Raw genomic sequence first — 20,023 nt, forward strand, 5'->3', positions numbered from 1 at the left:
AGAGTGAATATGTGTGTGAGAGTACATGCGTGTGTGTGTGTGTATAAGCATTTGCATAAATAACGATTTAAGCATGTTAATTGACAACTTTTTAATGTAATTCATTATTACCATTTTGACAGTTAACAGCAGAGCAATAATCTGTAAATATATCGACTATCTATATATATATATATAGATATATGTATAGTAGATTTTGCGAAATAAAACTCAACTCGCCTGCCGAACGGTTGAAATAAATTAAAATATAATTAGCTTATGAAAATGTGAAAACGAACGTCAACAACTTCATTAAATCGTAACGATTTAAAGTGCACTCATTAAATAATTATTATTTTGTTTATTTTATTTTGTTCTTTCCAATACATTGGGCAACAATCTGTAGCTGTTGATTAATGCAATTTATTTTTTATATCTGCTCCAGCTGGCTATAATTGCTGATTGGTTAACTGCATTGGCGACTAAACAAAGCATTAACAATTGGCATCGCAATGAGCTTTCAGCTGAGTTACAGTTAATTACCTGTTCTGGATACATTACGAATATTAAACAATGAAAATTTAATAGCTTAAGCCAGATTGATTACTTGAATCTTGCAGCAATTTTGTGAGCTGTTTAATAATATATTAAATAATAAATAAGTTGCAGTTGAGTTATGGCTTCCATATGGCACCGAGTCAACTACGTTTGAAACATAGGCTTCAATTAGTAGCAGCAATGTAATATAATATGTATAATAGGTATAATACATAATTTTTAATTGAAATGAAATTAACACCTTGACTAATGGCATTAATGTAATTTTATAATCAAATCCAAATAAAAATAATTTGATAAACACTTTCCTCTGTTAAATATCTATATTTTATATTACTCATTTTATGTTTTTATTCATTTTAGTTATAGTATTTAATTTTTAAATTTTTTTTTATTATTATTTTAAAGTTTTATAATAAAGCAATTCATATTTTATAAAATTTTTGATTGTTTTTTTTTTTATTTTATTATTATTTTATCTCATATCGCTATGAGCTGCTCAATCTGCAATTAATTACTAAAGCATTTTGTTTGCTCATTTGTTGTGGGTAAATACATGAGCAACTATGCATAATAGCATGTAAAGTCAAATATTTAGCTTATCAGAAAGTACTTGGACTTCCTTTGAGCTAAACAACAAATTGAACTGTTACATGTGACGCCTATCACAAAATGTGTAGCAAAATTCGATAATAATTATATTTAATAATTGAGCCAGAGTCAATATTCAAATGGCAGCTGTAAAACTAATTAGAAATATGTTAACATGTGACATAGTAATGCAACTATTTTATTAGTATATACAAGCTGCAAAATTTGCTTCGAAATAACCATAAAGTGAATATACCACATACAGAAATGTTTATTGTTCACTGCAAATTTGTATAATCTTCATTATGTTATGCAGCTAAAATACACAATGGCCCAAGCTGAAAAACCAGCTGAAAATGCATCAAATTTTCCAGGACAGTTGACAGCGAATGGCCAAGCTGAGCCGAGGCAAGAGAATGAAGACTGGCAACTGGTAGCAATAAACCAGAATCCATGTAATCTACTTAAGAGCTAATCCCTGCTGATGCTGTGTCGTGTGGCACGTCACACTCAGACACACATACACACACACACACATACACAGGCACAATTACATGATTGGCACAGAGAAAAAGTCAAAGGTCGCGCTGTTTAGGTAAATGGTAAGTGAGCGTACTTACCGAGCGATTTGTTTAAAATTGAATTTACGTCTTGGCTTTTTGCCTTTGCTCTCGCCGCGTCCCTTTTTCCAGATGTGTGTGCGCCAGGCGGGATCCTGATACTCAAACGATGGCTTCAAATAGTACAGCGCCATCTCCTGATGAAACACGGGCGTTATGGAGCCAGATAACGGCGGCACAATCCATATCCAATCCGCTGGGCAACCATTGCTAAGCGACCAAACGAGACAAAGCGGAAAACGGAACGGATGAATATCAAGTAATTGTTATGGTCGCCGCTTTGTTTTTGCTTATTGGCTCTAATTGACATAACGCCACAGAGCAGCAGCTGCAGAGCCCCAGTTAATGGCTAATGGCACCGCCTCCCTTCCACCCCTTGCCTAATTGATGGCAGCCAAAGAGATGGAGATACGCAGCGCTTTGTGTAGCGTTAGAAAATGCAAATTGGCATTAATTGAAATACGGCCAAGTATTTTTAGGCAGCCAACCGGCTGGCTTAAACCACGAGCGTATTCTCCGCATTGGCTCAACTAATTTTGACTGCCGCTAAATACTGTATTTAACTTTAAGTGAACACGATTAATAACCCGATTTAGAAGTGTAAACACACGGAAACCCGGCTTTGCTTCTTGCCTGAGGCAAAGTAATCTCGATGTAATCGCACAGTGATTAACTTTGTCAATGACTTTTTGATTCGCTGCTTTGAAGGTTTGGATAAATATGTAATTTAAAGCTTAATATATTAAATGAGTTTACCGTATTTAGCTATGAGAAGCAAAAGAGCATGCGAGTGTAGTTGAATATGTTTAATAGAAAATATTAAATTTAAGCAAAACATAATTTGACTAGCAATGGAACTGAACTAAATTCAATTTAAAATAAATAGATGTTTAATCTCCCAGCCAAAATACATTTTAATTTATTATTTTATTCAAAGTTTGTCAATTAATTTAAGAGGTTTAAATTTTAACGAGATTTCATACAAAAATAAAAATATAATTATATTTAAGTAGAAAAGGACAATGTGTCCTATACTCTTAAATTTTAAAAATGTTAAACACAACATTTTGATTAAAAATAAAGTGTCTCATATAAATAAATAAATAAAATATAAAAATTATTTTTTTCTTAATAAAATTTTTAAAAAAAGGTAATTATTATTATTTTTTATGAACACTAAATTGCGTACTTATGTATAAATACGTTTAAAGTTTACAAACAAATAAAACTGCATTACATTTATCAAATTAAGTGAATATATCACTTAACAACATAAAAAAAAGCTATTTTCATAAAATTTATTAAATAAAAAAAATAAATAAAATGAAGAGCTATAAAAGTTTTATATAATTTTTATTAAACTGCTAATGACAAAAAGCACTTGCTCACAATTTATATATTTAACCCTATAGCCAAAACAGCCAGAACAATTAATTATTTAGACATTAAAAAAATTATATAAATAAATGGCATAAATCACAACTGATTTATTGAATAAAGGCGTAAAATCAACTGCAACCAATATTAATAATTAAAACGGCTTAACTCCTGTCACAGTGCCGAAAGGTGTTGGCTAATTTATGGCACACGGGGGCAATAAGTGTGACAACAGTTGCGCCATGATAATTTATGAAAAATGATAAAAACAACTGCAGCAACAACAACTGATAAGGCCAACTCCCCGACGTGGCCCACGGCGTGTAAAGTTTCTGACATATTCGTGCGGCATTCGTGTGTCTCGCGTGCACTTTACATAAAACGACGGCGACAGCAAATTGAAAACAATAAATAAAATTCGCACCTGAAAGGTGTTGCCCCTATGCCCAGGCCGGAAGTCAAATAAAACACGTTAGGCCATAAACATGCGCCTCGCATATGCCATGAGGGACGCACGTCGAGCATAAACAATGCAAAATTGAGCATACGCTCCGTGAACGAAACTCGATCGGTTTTTGGCTGAAACGAATTTATGCTTACCGCAGCTTCGACTCGTTCTCGAAATGCTTCATAAAACTCTCGCTGGCCGTGTGATGATCCACAATGGTCACATTCCGGCTCTGATACGAGTGCAGCACTGCTATATTCATTTCCACCACGGCCTTGTCCTTCCACAGCGAGGTCGGCGTACGCGTATCCAAGTTCATTTTCAGCGCCACAGTCTGTAAAGGGAGATTGTAAAAGGTTAGTAAAAGTTAAATGTGGTATGGATTATTTAGCTTATATAGAAGAATTATGTATTTTTTTTATTATTGCGGCATCTTACTTCTTCCTTCACTTCTCTCTTTTATATCAAACTTCTGCTTGTTTCTCAGACACTCTATATCTCGCTCTCTGGATCTGCATATTTAATACATAACTTCTCAATGAACCCTCCTCTAGCTCTGCAAAATCTCTCCTACGGTCGTATTTTCTCTCTCTCTCTCTCTCTCTCTCTCTCTTTCTACCCATGTCTCTCTCTCTCTCTCTTTCTACCCACGTCTCTCCCTCTCTCTCTTTCTACCCATCTCTCTCTCCCTCTCTCTCTCTCTCTCTCTCTCTCTCTCTCTCTCTCTTCACCCTTAAACTGATGCGACATTGTTAATATTCAATCACAATTTTTTGGTTTTTGTGGCCAAAAACTGATAATTGCACTGCCTACTGCCACGCCCACTCGGCAACAAGTTGCTGCTAACGTTTGTTCACACGCCCATTGCGGTCACTGGGCTTTGGTCTAGAAACTTATATCGATTTTGCCTCTAGCCATGCTGTACAGTGGCCATAATTTAGCTAAAATTTCAGGAAATGGAAAACTTTTCAATTTTCCAGCAGAACCGCGAAAGGGAAAACATTTAAGTTTCAATGCAGACGAAAAACAATTTCTAAATTTTTAGTTGCAATTTCAGAAAATTAAGAAAATTAATATCATAGACTTTTATATAGAATTCCGGATTTTTTTGTCAAAATTCATTTTCAGTATTAATTTCAGTATTCAATATTAATTTTAATTATGAAATCTCTCACTCATAAATAACTAATAATATTTTCATCACATATAATCCAATGTGCTTTTAGAGCTCTTAACAAACATACATAGATATCCCATTATACACATACATATATATTTATATATACAACATCGATATATTTGCCGAGGACTGCGCATTATGTTGTCATCAAATTGAATCATGCTAATGGCAAGTGCGTGTTGAAAACTAATTATGCCAGCCAAATTGAAAGTGCGAATTCATCAAAATTCGATGCAGTTCGAATAACTTGAATTTGTTGCCTCGCAGCAATTAGTGCTCATGTTCCTGTTCGTGTTTCTGTTCGTGTTCGTAGCTGAGTGCCGGCTGCATGCAATATTCAATAATTTCCCAATTCAGGCAGATAAATCCGATTTACTTTAAATGCGCTCGAGCGACTTTTAAACGCACACATTCCTAGGCTCTCAGCTGCCATGACAACCCAAGCTGTACACACACACATAAACTGTCTCGAACCTGCACAACAACGAGTATACACACACACGCACTCATATGTGCACACAGGCTCTGAAATATTTACCAGTAAAACGCTTTATGCCGTTTAAGTAAACGCGATAAAGAACCCGGAGAAGCAGCGAAAGTGTTTCGCACGCCGGGGATTAAATACACTGAAGTTTGTGTGACATCAACGGGATTTTATGCGAAACCTTCGATTTGAATTGATTGTCATTGTATGCATGATACAGTTGTCTTAGTTGAGTTAATATGACGCAGAAATTCACATAGATGCATAGAAATTTTGCAATTTAAATAATATTTTGTAACATAAATAATATTTTACGATAAGACGTCATCTAATATATAATTATTTAAGCACCCTCAAGTTTTTTGTATTTCATATAATTTAATAGGAAATCAAAAATTATGAAGCTTATACAAATCTTTAAAATATTCTGAATGATTTTAAGAATGACTAGATATTAGCTTAAAATTTATTTTTATTTTATTTAAAAGAATTTACAAATCTTTCAAAAGCTTGGAAAATTAAAAAAATTAAAATAAAATGATAAAAAAAAATATATAAAAAACCGCTTTAATAAAATAAAAAAAAAAAAAACGATATTTGTTAACTCTAAATTACTTTAAGATTTGTATATGATATCATTTATTATCATCATATTTATTATCATCAAATTATTATTTATTTTTTTTATATATTTATTATTTTTCTACTTTCTCACTTTGATTTACAAAATCCTTACTAATCTATAAAAGATTCACCTTCACCTGCTCTTTAATGCATCTTTAAAGCAATACCTCGTCAAGTGCCTCTCCACTAGAGGTAGAGTATAAGAACATGATCTATAGAGTAGCCATTGCCTCGTTTGCTGCCGCTTTACATACAATTGCACACCTCTTGGTGTATCCTTTTTTATTAAACAATATTAATGGCTGGCTGGGAGGGTGGGGGAAAACGTAAAATATCCTTATGGAAACGCGACCATTATGGTGTGTAAAATGAAATAAATGCCGGAACATGGGGAGCGTGCGCCGGCGACAAACACATCAAGGACATGCGGCAAGGACAATCCGCGCGCGCTATCAATAACGCAATTACAATATATGGAGGCAGCCTTTTGATCGGCAGCTTTAATGCTTTAAGGCGTCGACAACTTACCTCCAACATATTGCGACGATTTGTGTCGCATAAATTCCGGCAGCCAATCTCTGTGGACATGTACCAGCCGCTGAATGTGGTTGCCGTAAACTGAATGCCGCCCACATCGAATAGCATGCTGGACACGGCGGGCAAGGCGTACCAGCGTAAGCTCAATTCAGTAAACCACTCGAATCTGTGGAGAAGCGAAGAGATAGAGAGAAAGAGTGAAAGAGTGAGAGAGACAGAGAGAGTTGGGTAAAAATTGTTATTTGCCATGCGGATGCGAATCCTTTAAATACACTGTGTCATAACTAGTCAACCAGCTGCTTTGTTAACATAACTGTTGACACACACGCACACACACACACACACACACACACTCTTACTTGGGATGGCTCAGCGGCACTTCCAGTATGAGCTCCGGCGGGTAATCAAAGTAGTCCGGATCGTGACCATTGGCCGACACCACCAGCGGCAATATGTCCCACTCGGTGCCTTTGCCCTTCCAGCCCAGTTTGGTGCAGACCTATGCATGTACATAAAAAATACAACAACAGCAACAACATGAGTATCGAAGCCACCATAAAAAGTGACATGTGTACAAATATGTGGCATACATTCGAGCCGTTTTTGCATGCAAATACATCAACGACCCGACACTGTGCACATGCGAGGACTCAGCAGTGAGTGTGAGTGCGTGCGTGTGTGTGTGTGAGTGTGGGCGTGCGTGTGTCAGTATTTATTGACAGTTTTGTTATTTGTTCGGTTTTTTGCGTATTTAAAATACGATTTATTACATGAAGTTTGTACAACTTTTGTGCCACGCCCCCGGACAGACACACACACATTTATTCAACTGTAATTTGTTGTGTTATTGTGGATTCAAGGGATCTCTCAACTTGTTGGTTTTACCAACAACATGCGGGCCAACACATGCTGAAATATATATGTATATCTGCATTTATACATATATATATGTATATTGATAGGTAGATTATGGGCAATAAATAAAGGCCAGCAAACGATTGTGGAAATTGCTTCAATTTCCATGAATCGCCCAGCGGCTGTGCAACATTGATAGGCCTATCCCTACACTCGTGGGAAGCTCAAACGTTCGGAGTCTTTAGCCCTTTGAGCAGAAAGCTATATAATTAATTTCTGCATTCAATGACATTTCTATAAATGCGCCATAGAGTTTACGACAAAAGCTGCAATAAAACTATATTGAAAAAAAAAAAAAAAAAAAAAAAAAAAAAAAAATGACATTTACTTTAGCTCAAGGTAGAGTCAAATTAATATTAGTTAAATATATATTACATCTCAAAGCAAAGTCAAAATAATATTACTTAAATATATATTCCGGCTAGTCTCACCAAAATATTCGTCTCTATTAAAACCCCGAATTACCTCTGTGAATTCCACATTCATGGGATCGCCTATGATTTTGCCGTCGGTCTGCTTATAGCCAGCATAGGATATAAGCTGATTGTTCCATATACGATAATCGTGTCGAGCATCGGTGCGCTGTGGAAATATTGTAATAGCAGATCTGCAAATAAAAAAAAAAAAAACAAACAAAAAAAATTTAAAAAAATATTATTAAATAGCTAGTTTAATACAAATGCATCTATTCATTATTTCAGCTCGAGTTAAAATATCCATTTATTCGTTATTTTAGTTCGAGCCAAAGTTCGTCGAGCCTAAACAACTTTGGCCACATAAGCGGCTTTCGAGGTTCAACAAAGTCAAAAGTGCAATTGATAGTCCGGTCGCAACACTTAGTTTTGGACTACCAAAATTTGCAAATATTTGCCAAGCCTCAACGTTCGTTCAGCTCATGGCCAATTAGCGCTGGCCAAAAATGTTTGCCTGCCATTTCGGCCAAAATGCTAATAAAACGATTTGAGTGGATTAGTGTGCGTGCGTGTGTGTCAATGTATATATATATATAGATATATATATATGTACATATCTATGCATTTTGCATACATTTTCCAACCGGCATAAACAGCATATTTAAAGACATGGCAAATTATCTGAGGCTTAACAATTTTCACGTTACGCTCAATATGGCAGATCAGAAATTTGTGTTCGCTAATTAGTATAAGCTGGCAATGAAGCGGCGGGCAGGTTAATTATGGCAAAATTTGCCAATAATTGAAGCGAAACTCAAAATAGCCAGCGAAATAGATGCAATTTAATAGACTACAAAAAGAAACTTCTAAATCTAAAATAATAAAGATTTAAAAAGATATAAAATATATTTTTAATTAATATGAAATGAAAAAAAAATATATGGAATTATATAAATAATACTTTGAAATTATATAGTTTTTTTTTATTATAAATAAAATAATAGATATAAATAATTTTTTATTTGACCTTTTTTTATTATATTTAATTTATTAATAATACTTACTTTATATTATCTAAAAATCTATTTATAATTAAACATATTATATTTAAAGCATATTATTAATTAAAGTTTTTTTTTTAATATTTATATTTAAAAAATTTTTTAAATACATTTATTTGAATTAAAATAAGATATGTTTAAATAATTAAGTCTATTATAAATATTTTCAAACAAATTTTAACTTAAGCGTAAATAACAAAATAAATATTCGAGTTATATGTTCTCATTAATATTTTAACAATAAATTTAACCTCAAGCAAACATAAAAGTGAATTGCGTAGTTCAAATAATTAGTTGACAAATAATTGTGATTTATAATTCTATAATTATTTGATGATATTTGCACCTCTTACCTGAGATTTCCTTTGTTGGTTGCATATTTAATGTGATTGCAAATGGCCTCAAACATTCCGCTCGTTGTGGTCACATAACGACAGTCAAAGACCTGCAAAATAGTATGCAGCAAATGTTTTTAATAGATTTCAGCAAATATTTAAAGATTTAACCAAGTTAAAGCGAGACCTCTGATTTCGCCTTCCTACAGCAGTTGTTGGTGCAATCAGAGCTGCAGCTGCAACTAGGCGATGCCCAGTGCAAAAGTTCAAATTAACTAAAATATTCATAGCGTTTTATGCCAAAGACAACAACAGAAAGAAATAGAAAAATGTTTGAAAGAGGCATGCATGACTTGTAGATGCCCTGTAATAGATAAGATTTTATAGGTAAAAGCGAAAATTTATTGTTCATTGTTTTATTTATTTTAATTTTTATTTATTTATTTATTTTATTTTTTTTTTTTAATTTAATTTTTTTATTTATTTTATTATTTTTTTTTTTAATTTAATTTTTTTTATTTATTATTTTTTTAATATTTTTTTTTATTTCAACATATTTAATGTTTGACATTTATAAGATTAATAATTATTCTATAATTGCCTCTCACTCTATCCTCTATTACCAGATCTTCTATTTTAAAAATAATATTAAATAATATATATAGATAAAAGACAAAATATGTTTTGTAATATCTGTTTTTCAATTCTTTATTAAGTATTTTACACTAATTATTATAATAATTGAAACAAGAAGCAAACATAAATTTAATTCCAATTCCCTCCAAAATTTAATCAAATTTTTACAGGGTATTCACAGCAGAAATCGCAGTGGAGAAAACACAGCAGCTAAAACAATTGTACTACATGAATTTTAAGTGCGGCCAAAGTTTTGCAGCGCCGCCGAACACAGTAAACTCTAAATGAAATCAGTTTCGGTTCAGCTCTCTGTTTTGCCATGTTTTACTATGTGTTTTGTTTTCTTTTTCATTTTCATTTCCATTTGGTTTTTGCTGCTGGATCATGGGGCGTATGATAAATGTGACGTAATACGCTTAGTTTGGTTCATTCAGATTGTCGCCTTTTTGTTTTGGTTTTTGTTGTTGTACTTCAATTCAATGAATTCGCTTGAATGCATTTGCTGGATATTCCCATTTTAGCAGCAAAGCACACACACTTACGCACACACACACACACCTCTCTATTAACTCTGTTGTTGGGGTAATTTTCACACCTGCTGTCCGCTTTATCAGTGACAGGTGCGAGTACTTACCCTTGGCTTTATTTGCGATATCTCTGCTAACCCACTCAAATATCTAAACACCCATTCTCATTTCATTATTTGCCTTCTCTTTCTCCTAATTTTTTTTTTTTTGTCATTTCAGCTTTTGGTTCAGTTTCATTTGATTTTCTGCCGTGTTGAGTTTGGGTTTTTGGCTTTTTGTAATTAAGTTTGGAACCCTTTTTCAAGTGTTTTGCCCATTGGCCATTCAGTTATGCATGATGCGTGCATTTAATTTACAGCAAACTTTTTGTTTTTCAAGTGTTATTGGATAACTTTTCCGAAAAGTCATGGCGTAAAATGAATTTATCATAGCAAACAAAACTCTGTGTATAAGCTCCAAAATGTTTATGCACCATCATTTTTCTGAAAGCCAAACACACTGTGTGCCAAGTCCCCAGACAGAAGTAGAAAATATGTTAGTTGGATTTGGCCAAGCAACGTGCAGATATTCTGTAATATTTTCTTGTATGTTGTTTGTTTAAAGTGCTGTTAGCCTAAGTAGAATAGTTTGTATATAATATCTGGGCAATTCTAGAATGAGGTATTAGAATAGTAATTTAAAGAGTTTCTCTTGATATAAATTCTATGCAAATAAACTGGCTAGCAGTAACCGCAGAGCCCCAGGGGAAGCTGATGAACTTGAAATACTATTGCAAAAGCAGAATAGATGGACTAGAAAAGAATAGCTTAGGATAGGGAAAGAAGAAGCATAATTTAAAGCTGTATATGCTGGCTTTACAATCATTAGTTAAATCTTAAGAGGCCATATAGAATTTAAAACATGACTATAAACTAAATTATAGAATCTGGGTTATGGTGTAACACTTATCAGCAAATAATATATATAAAGAGCTGAATTATATTGGAGCTGTATAGAATAGGTTAGGGCATATCTTATGCCGCAATTAGGAACCTGACTAGATGAGAGCCTGAATTAAATTTTAAATGTGATGAAAATTAAATATGTTTTTTTCTTACATATAGATTTCTCTTTCTCTTATTAGGAAATGGTAAAATTTGGCTTGATAAGACTTTTAACTTTATTTAAAATGTAATGAAAAGAATAAATGCTTTCTTCCTTATTTTTCATTTGACGTGATTTAAAAATTATATCATTGTTACATTTTCGATACATTAAACATATTTAAAAATTGTCCAATATTCACAAACAGTTTCTCATATATATTTCATAAATTTTGACTTCACTCTAAACTATTGCAATAATTTGTTGTTTACAGGGTATTCAACTGCTTATGCTGCAATATTTGTTTAGCTTCAACTATTGCTTCGAGTGTGCCATATCTGTGGGCATAAGCAAAAAAGGCCAAGAGACGAGGGGCATTAAATATGAACAGAGTGAATACATTTTTAACGTTAAGTGAATTTTCAAGGTGACTTCAGAGACGTCAAATTGAAAAGCTGAGCATGCTCTAAGGCACAGCACATATGTATGTCTATGTGTGTATGTACATATGTAAATTATTGAGGCGTGAATGCAAATCTGTTCACACGTTGCTGCGCACACACGGGCAATTCGTAATGTCAACTACTACTGATCATTATATGAATATATTGTATATATATATATTTCTTTTTTGTGTCCATGAATAAGTCTATCTCTCTCTCTCTCTCTCTCTCTCTCTCTCTCTCTCTCTCTCTCTCTCTCTCTCTCTCTCTCTATCTGCCTGTCTGTGTGTGTGTGTGGCAGACACTGAAATTTTTGTAAATTAAGATTTACAATGATTTGCATTTCAAATTTGCGCTATGTTGTGCCTTGTTGTCTATCTCGCTCCCTCTCTTTCTCTCTCTCCTTCTCTTTCTCTTTGCCCTCTGCCTGATGTCACTTGCTGGCTTTTTTATAGCCTTTGGGTGCGCGTTTTACATTTGTCATTTTGTTGAAACACGCATAAATCTTGAACAATGTTTCACATACTCTCATACAGACTCTCTGTCTGTCTCCTTCTCTCACACACACACACAGACAATCAGTGTGCTGTCTTCTGTGATTTGTGCGCTGACTAATTTGCCCGACTATTCTACGTATCTTTCAAAATTTCTCTAAATTACACACATTTGCCTAATGTGTCTTGGTGAATTGCGCTGCCTGCTCTGGGCTAATATTGCATTTATTGTTTAATGCACGAGGCGGACTAATGTGTTGCTTAGATAAGACTCAAATGCGAAAAGCTGCTGAAAATTGAATTTTTGAATAAATAGTTATGAAGATTTGTCAATGTGACATGATGTAGATATGTATATGACTACCAAAAATTTATGATGCTCAAGCATGGGCATATAAGTAAAGACCACGGCAGTAGGCCATGATTAATTGAACTAAAAAATTATCATCGCTTTTCGGAATTTTGTGAAAAGCTGCTTTTATTTTGTGTTTTTGTTTTTTTTTTTTTTTTAATGCCATATTAGTTTTTAAGAATTATTAGATAATTAAATTAAATAATTTAATAAGCAATAATTTAATAAATAATAATTTTAAAAAAAAAATCATCGTTTTTCGCAATATTTTATTTTAGTTTTAAAAGGGTGCTTAAACGGGCTCTGGAATATAGTATACCTCTACTCCTGTATATTAATTTACTCCTTCTATATTAATTTGGACATTAAAATCTTAGATTTGACTTTAGTTTCCCGGATCGAATATAACTTCCAGTTTACTTTCCCCATTTCAAACATATTCCACGTTTTCATTTCAAATGCCCTTAACCAATAACAAAAAAAAAAAAAAAAAAAAAAAAAAAAACAAGTAAGAAAGCTCTAGTCGAGACTGCTCGACTACGAGATCCCCTGAACCCTTGGAGTGCTAGCTATTTCAATAATTTTTCGCGTCTTTCAGCTTACACAAGAAACACACACACATACACAAACACATACCCATACAAACACCCACGCATAAACACGCATGGGCTGCAGTGTGCGCTTACTATGAGAACTTAATTGTTTAATAACTTTTTTTATGGACGTACGATCTTCATGAAACTTTCAGATTATGATTATAACATGAATATGCATGTAATTGCCAAAGCACAAGTCTCTAGTATTTGAAATACGCGTTTTACAAAAGTGAGGGTGAGGGGGTGAATTTAGGGGTGGAGGGTAAATTTTAACAAAAACCAAAATTGTATAAATTGCATATAAGCATACATTCAAAATTTGGAGACTCTAGCAATAAAGGTGTAGAAGATATAATTTTATAACTAGTTTTCGATAAGGTTTTTCATCGATAAAAAAAGATCGGGATGAGTTATCGAATTTTAATGATAAACTCGATATCCGCGCTGTAATTACGAACATTTTACAAAAAATTTGAAGTCTCTAGCTCTTATATCTTCGGAAATCGACGCGTTCAAACATACGGACAGACGGACAGACGGACAGACGGACAGACAGACAGACGGACAGGGCCAAATCAACTCAGCTCGTCACCCTGATCAAGAATATATATACTTTGTGGGGTCTGCCACGCCTCCTTCTGCCTGTTACATACATTTCAACAAAACCATTATACCCTGATTTCCCATTGAAAATGGGTTCAGGGTATAAAAAGATAAAGCTACTTCCCACATTTTAAAGCAAGTTCAACTTGCCACAAGAACTCTACGTTGGGAATAATAAATTGTTCATAAATTTCACCTGGCTAATGCGAGGTAATAAATCAAAGGCGAGACTCACCTGCAGCTTTGACCACTGGATGCGGCCAATGCAGCGCGAAGAATTGCGCCAAGCTAATTTGGCGCCATAAATTAGCTCCGTTTCGGTTAGTTGATAATGTCCCGTTGTCTCGATGCTCTGTCGCACCTGTTTCCAGCGCGTCTCATGGGCAGCCGAAGAGGATCTGTCAATGGAGCGGGCGGGCGAGTGTCAATTGGTAGCAGATATTTCATTTTGAGCGTGGACTGTGGGGCTTACCGCTTAATCGAGGTGAAGTACTGATCCAGAAAGTCCTTGGCGTGCTCCAGCACCAAATCCACTTTGCGTGCCTCGACGGGCGCGTTGCCAATGTTCATGATGCTGCTCGTGCAGGTGGCCCTCGAACAGGACAATATCTAAGGAACAGGCAACAGGCGAATGTAACGGCAGATGCTAAATAAATAAGTCATAAGCTTGGCACAAATATGACATACAGCGGTGGATGTGGCTGTGGCTGGGGGCGGGCAATTTAATTAAAAATTTAATTGCTTATCTGGGTAATTAAATTTTTGATTGCTCATTTCATTCGCCCTAATTGTAGCGACAAATGAAGATGAATGACAGAGCTGACTGAGCGGACAGCGCTCTGTGGAGCTATAAAAATATAAGGAAAACACTGCCCCGACCCCGCTCCCCCAGCAGCTCCTGCACGGTAATATGGCAATGGAAATGAAATTAAACAGAAACGGCTCAGAGAAACACATGGAGCGATAGCAACAACAACAACAACTGACAACTTCTCGCCTTGAGCTGTTTCCTGGGCAACAATTTAGCTGCTGCCGCTGCCCTTCATTCATCCTGCCTTTGCTGCTGGCTGCGTTTAAAAAGCATTTCACTGTCAATTGCGGATGTTGCTTTCCCTTTGCTTAGCTTCTGCCTTACGCTCACATTTTCCTTCTCAGCAAGCTCACAGTCTTCGCCCTCCTTCTCTTTTTTTATGACGCATGTCACTGTAATTATACCCTGTATGGGGGCGAAAAGGGGTATATGCTCTGTGTGGATGCAATATTGAATATGATTGAGGCTCAGTATTGAGTCAACTCTTTCTTACTTATGCTCTCTCTCTCCCTCTATCACGCCCTTTTTCTATCTGTATATCTCTTTTTCACTTTCCCTCTCTCTCTCTCTCTCTCAAGCACATTCGCTATCTACTCTCACAATCTCCCTATTTATCTACCTATATCGCTTTTAGTCTCTGCCTCGTTATCTGTAGATATTCTCTCTGTCTCTCTCACTTTCGCTATCTATCTCTTTCTCGAAAACTATCTATCTCACTCTCGCTATATATTCCTCTCTATCTTTTTCTCTTTCCCTCTCTCTCTCTCTCTCTTATTCTCAGTCTCACTAGCACTTTCTCTCTGTCTCACTCTCTCACATTTCGAGAGTATTATCAAGTCTTACCTCATCTAGTCAACATCTACCTGCCTCTTCTCTATAAATCCACTCTTGCAATCCCTCCTCAATTCATCCTACCCCCACTGACAGCTGCCCTGCTCGCTTGCTGCTGTTTTGTTTTTTCATTTTTCTTCGCTCTTACCTGTCTTTACCTTGGCTTAATTTACTCAGCGCCAACGCCAACGCCAATGCCTGGAAGCGCAGTGGCAAAGCCACCCGCGGTCATAATTAGTTTGTTTTCACAGGCAGTTGAGCTTTTGAATTGGCTGGAGAAAAGTGAATTGAGACTCTTATAAAAGGTGCTCAAGAGAATTTACCTCCAGCTTTTGTCTGCGGCTCGGCGACTGTGACAATCACATTACACATACGCCACGTGAGCACCTGAGAGATTCGCTGAAGCACTTGCACAACTTGTTAAACTTGTATAATTAGGGCGAGAGTTGAAGATTTGGAGAGCTCGTTCTTTATCAACCTACTTAAGATTTGTATATATTTATAAATGAAATATTAAAATAATTTTCATTGAATATTTTTAATGCTAGCACATAGTTAAGTCTGGTTGACTTTGAAATATTGTTTTTAATAACGTTTTCTTTAAGCTCCCCTGCACCTAAACTAGCTCTAAGACCCACAGAACTGATGGCTACACAGGTGAGTCATTAGTTATAATATTGGATCTGTGGTTAGCCAAAGGCTTACATGATATTTTCTAGGTTTTCGTACAACATCTACAGCTCTCTATGAAATGAAGCCACCTTTCCAGCTCGCAAGCTAATATGCATGATATAATTAAACTTATATGATCTATGGGAAAGATAGCACATACAATTAAGGGAAATGGTCAAATATGTTTTGGTCACTCAAGCCCAAATTTTTAATTAAAACCAAAATACTTTAACCAAAAGTAAACTGGCCCCCATTTGAATATATGGAACAATATACATATGTAGAGCCCGCACCATTCCCTCAGAGGTTTCATTGATGCTGTGTGGTACATACGCAATCCTGAACGAGAAAAAATACTAATGTAGAGATGTGGAGATATAATACCCACATATAACTACACACCGTACTCCCAAAAAACCATGTTCATCGGATGACTTTACCACAGAAGAAGGCAAAAATAACTCAAATGAATCTTACTTACTCTCCTAATTTTCATCTCAATAATTAATCATACATTTGTCTATTTGAGTTATATTCATTCAATTTTCATGTTCTTACATTTATATCCACAATTGGTCTCTTAAGGCCAATTTATGCATTTATTTACTAAGCATTGCCCCACATTTTTCAACTCTTTCCAGCTGCTCCACATTCGCTTAGAGTCGCATGCTAAAAAAACCACACGGTAAATTAAAGTTGTTAATTTATGAGCCCTTCAAGCAACTTAACCACAATAAACTGCAAGCACCAACCACGCACATATACACACACACACACACACTCACAGGGAAAAATGGCCGAGTCCTGCCACACGGCTGTGGCATAAACTTTGCCAATTTTCACTCAACTGCGCGCGACAAATTTATGCACAATGCAAACAGCAGCAGCAACCACCAGATGTAAACAAACTAACACTCCGTCAAAATACACTCATACACACACACACACTTACACCCACGCAATGACGCAATTTAATTGCAACCACTTGAAAATGATAGTTCTAATAAGTAAAAGCAGTCGTTGACACGCCCACACGAGCTGCAACTACTCGCATACCTCATTTTGGCAGTGCAATATGTTTTTCACTTTTCCAAGCTTTAAAATTAGCTTTTTCCATATCAAAGGAGAGAAAAATCTCATAAGTCAAACAGACCTTTTGGCTGCGCAGATTTGAAGAAACCTAAGGACTGGCAAATGAATTTTTCGGGTGCCCGCAAATGCAAATAATTTGCGAGAGTGCTGCTCCTGCTACTACTCCTGCTCCTGCTGCTACTGCTGCTCCTGCTGCTCCTGCTTCTGCTGCTGCTGCTCCTACTACTGCTGTCGTTGCTGCCACGCCCATTAACTGGTTAACAGCCACACACACGCACCCTCCTCCCTCCCCTCTTCCCCTTACCTACGCTACCAAGAAACAACAAACAAAGTTCTTCCAAATTGTTTTATGTAAATATAAACACAAAGCAGCAACAACAGCAACAACAACAACAGAACCAGCTCGACGGTCGCAAACGCGCCGGAAACGGAAATTGTTGCAGCTGCAACGCGTCAAATAAATACACTCACACACACATACACATGTAGTATATTTGAGTGCGCTTAAAGTTTGGCGTATAAGTTTCGCTCTACGCCTCAGCAGCCGGGCACTGGTGGGCGTGGCATGGTGGTTGCCTGCATTTACTTTGCTCTGGCGTACGCCAAATTTGCACTTTTTTGTTGCAAATTTTTCAAGCTTTTTTCGCATTAAAAATTTATGCGCCGCTTAAGGAAAAAGTTTTAAAAATTACTGGCTGCTGTGAGAATCAAAACGAGCTGCATATGCGCTTACTTACTAAATAAATGACTCTAGACAAAAGTAAATGGTTGAAGCGTAACCCAATGAGAGGGAGTAAACTGTAGGCATATCAACATTTAGTCTTTCCAAGCATACATAATTTATTGAGCAACCTAATGACGTAATCCGATGTAACTATACGTGTTTATTTGCTCATCTCTGTCTGTATATGTTTCTCTCTGTCTGTCTCCCTGTCTGTCTCTGTCTGCTGCCTAACAAAAGCAAGGAACCATGAAGAGCTACAAAAGATCATTAAGTTGTATATATGTATGCAGCAATATTCATTTCGTATTTATATTCGAGTCGAACGAAGCTAGCATGCCCGAAGCAGCTGAGAGTGCTCCCATTGGTCACTTAGAACTCAACTGCAACGATCTCTACCTGGTGTCGGGCTCTACATTTGAGAGCGACTTCGTCATTGAGTAAAACTCGCCCTATATAAAGGGCAGCAGCTGCAGCGTTTCTTCAGTCGCCCATGCCTGGTGGGGGTCAGTAGTGCAGTGCAGTAAAGTAAAGTAAAGTGAATTGTGTGATCGTTCAGGTAAGCATGAAGGACTTAGAGCAAATACTTAGAGAAAATACTAAGAGAAAATACTAAGAGAAAATACTTGGAAGAAATACTTGGAAGAAATACTTAAAAGAATTCTTAGAGGAAAGACTTAAAGGAAAATCATTAAAAAAATACTAAGAGGGAGGGATTAGCATAATTCATGAAGGAAAGATTTAAGCAAAGACAAGGAAATACTCGAACAAACACACAGAAGAAAAAGTTCTTAGAAGAATTACTTAGAGGAAATACTTAATGGAAAGTAAAGGAAGAAATAGTTTGTATATACCTGTCTAACACGCCTCCTTCTGACTATTATATAGATTTATCAAGATTTATTACATGCTAATTCCCATTTTCAATGGTTTCATGATATTTAAAAAAAAAAAAAAAAAAAAAAAAAAAAAAAAAAAAAAAACACAAGTTAATGCTTTAATGTCATTTTGATTTATTATATTCGCTCATATTATATTACTCGCTTCAATATTTATACCCTGAACCCATTGAAAATGGGAAATCAGGGTATAATGGTTTTGTTGAAATGTATGTAACAGGCAGAAGGAGGCGTGGCAGACCCCACAAAGTATATATATTCTTGATCAGGGCGACGAGCTGAGTCGATTTAGCCCTGTCCGTCTGTCTGTCTGTCCGTCTGTCCGTCTGTCCGTCTGTCCGTCCGTCCGTCTGTCCGTCTGTCCGTCTGTCCGTCTGTCCGTATGTTTGAACGCGTCGATTTCCGAAGATATAAGAGCTAGAGACTTGAATTTTTTTTTAAAATGACCGTATATACAGCGCGGACGTCGAGTTTGCTTTTAAAATTCGATAAATCATCCCGTTATGTTTTTATCGAGTAAAAACATTCAAGTTCAAATCAGGTGCCTCTATAGCTAATTGTGAATGATTTTTCTTTTTTCAAATTTCTCAAATATTCAATATAATATGTAGATCATATGCTGAAAGTTTCATTAAATTCCGTTCAGTCAAAAATTAATAAAAAATAATCAAATATTTGGCCAATTAACAAACGCACGTGCAGCAGCTACAACAAAAACATTCGTTGAATCACATCAGCTGTTAGTTTCGTTTAGTTTTGGTAGATGGCGCTGCAGCAGTGAATCTATTTGAGTTTTGCCAGCGCCACCAGCAGGAGTGGGGTGGCCTAGTGTGTTAGGTGCATGACGCTCGATCAAGAAGTCGCGGTTCGAATCCCGATCGGTGCAACACTGATGTTTTTTTTTTTTAATTGTTTCAAAATATTTTTATATTTTCATAAATACGTTTTCTATTTAATTTATATTTTTAAATACACCGAAATTGAAATTTTAACTATACTTTATGTGCGTTTTTAATAGTTTGGTTATTCTAGCAGATTCTTAGAATCACATCAGCAGTTAGTTTCATTTAGTTTTGGTAGATGGCGCTGCAGCAGTAAATCTATTTGAGTTTTGCCAGCGCCACTAGCAGGAGTGAGGTGG

At 35.6% G+C, this 20,023-nt stretch overlaps 1 protein-coding gene across 2 annotated transcripts in view; it reads right to left on the reverse strand.

Moving 5' to 3' along the window:
- The window catches only part of Nos (Nitric oxide synthase), a 48,202-nt gene that overhangs the window by 14,645 nt on the left and 13,534 nt on the right, over positions 1–20,023 (reverse strand). For both annotated transcript variants that reach the window (XM_089465375.1, XM_089465376.1), the window contains exons 4-11: positions 14,329–14,465; positions 14,092–14,254; positions 9,141–9,232; positions 7,779–7,920; positions 6,758–6,897; positions 6,390–6,564; positions 3,726–3,907; positions 1,749–1,958 (exon numbers count right to left, since the gene is read on the reverse strand). In XM_089465375.1, the coding sequence (XP_089321501.1) occupies positions 1,749–1,958; positions 3,726–3,907; positions 6,390–6,564; positions 6,758–6,897; positions 7,779–7,920; positions 9,141–9,232; positions 14,092–14,254; positions 14,329–14,465 (1,241 nt within the window). The remainder of the gene's footprint in view (positions 1–1,748; positions 1,959–3,725; positions 3,908–6,389; positions 6,565–6,757; positions 6,898–7,778; positions 7,921–9,140; positions 9,233–14,091; positions 14,255–14,328; positions 14,466–20,023) is intronic.

The sequence above is a fragment of the Drosophila arizonae genome, chromosome 3 (assembly GCF_054131065.1).
Source record: "Drosophila arizonae isolate 15081-1271.41 chromosome 3, UAZ_ARI_1.0, whole genome shotgun sequence".
In the NCBI taxonomy this organism is placed as follows: Eukaryota; Metazoa; Arthropoda; class Insecta; order Diptera; family Drosophilidae; genus Drosophila; species Drosophila arizonae.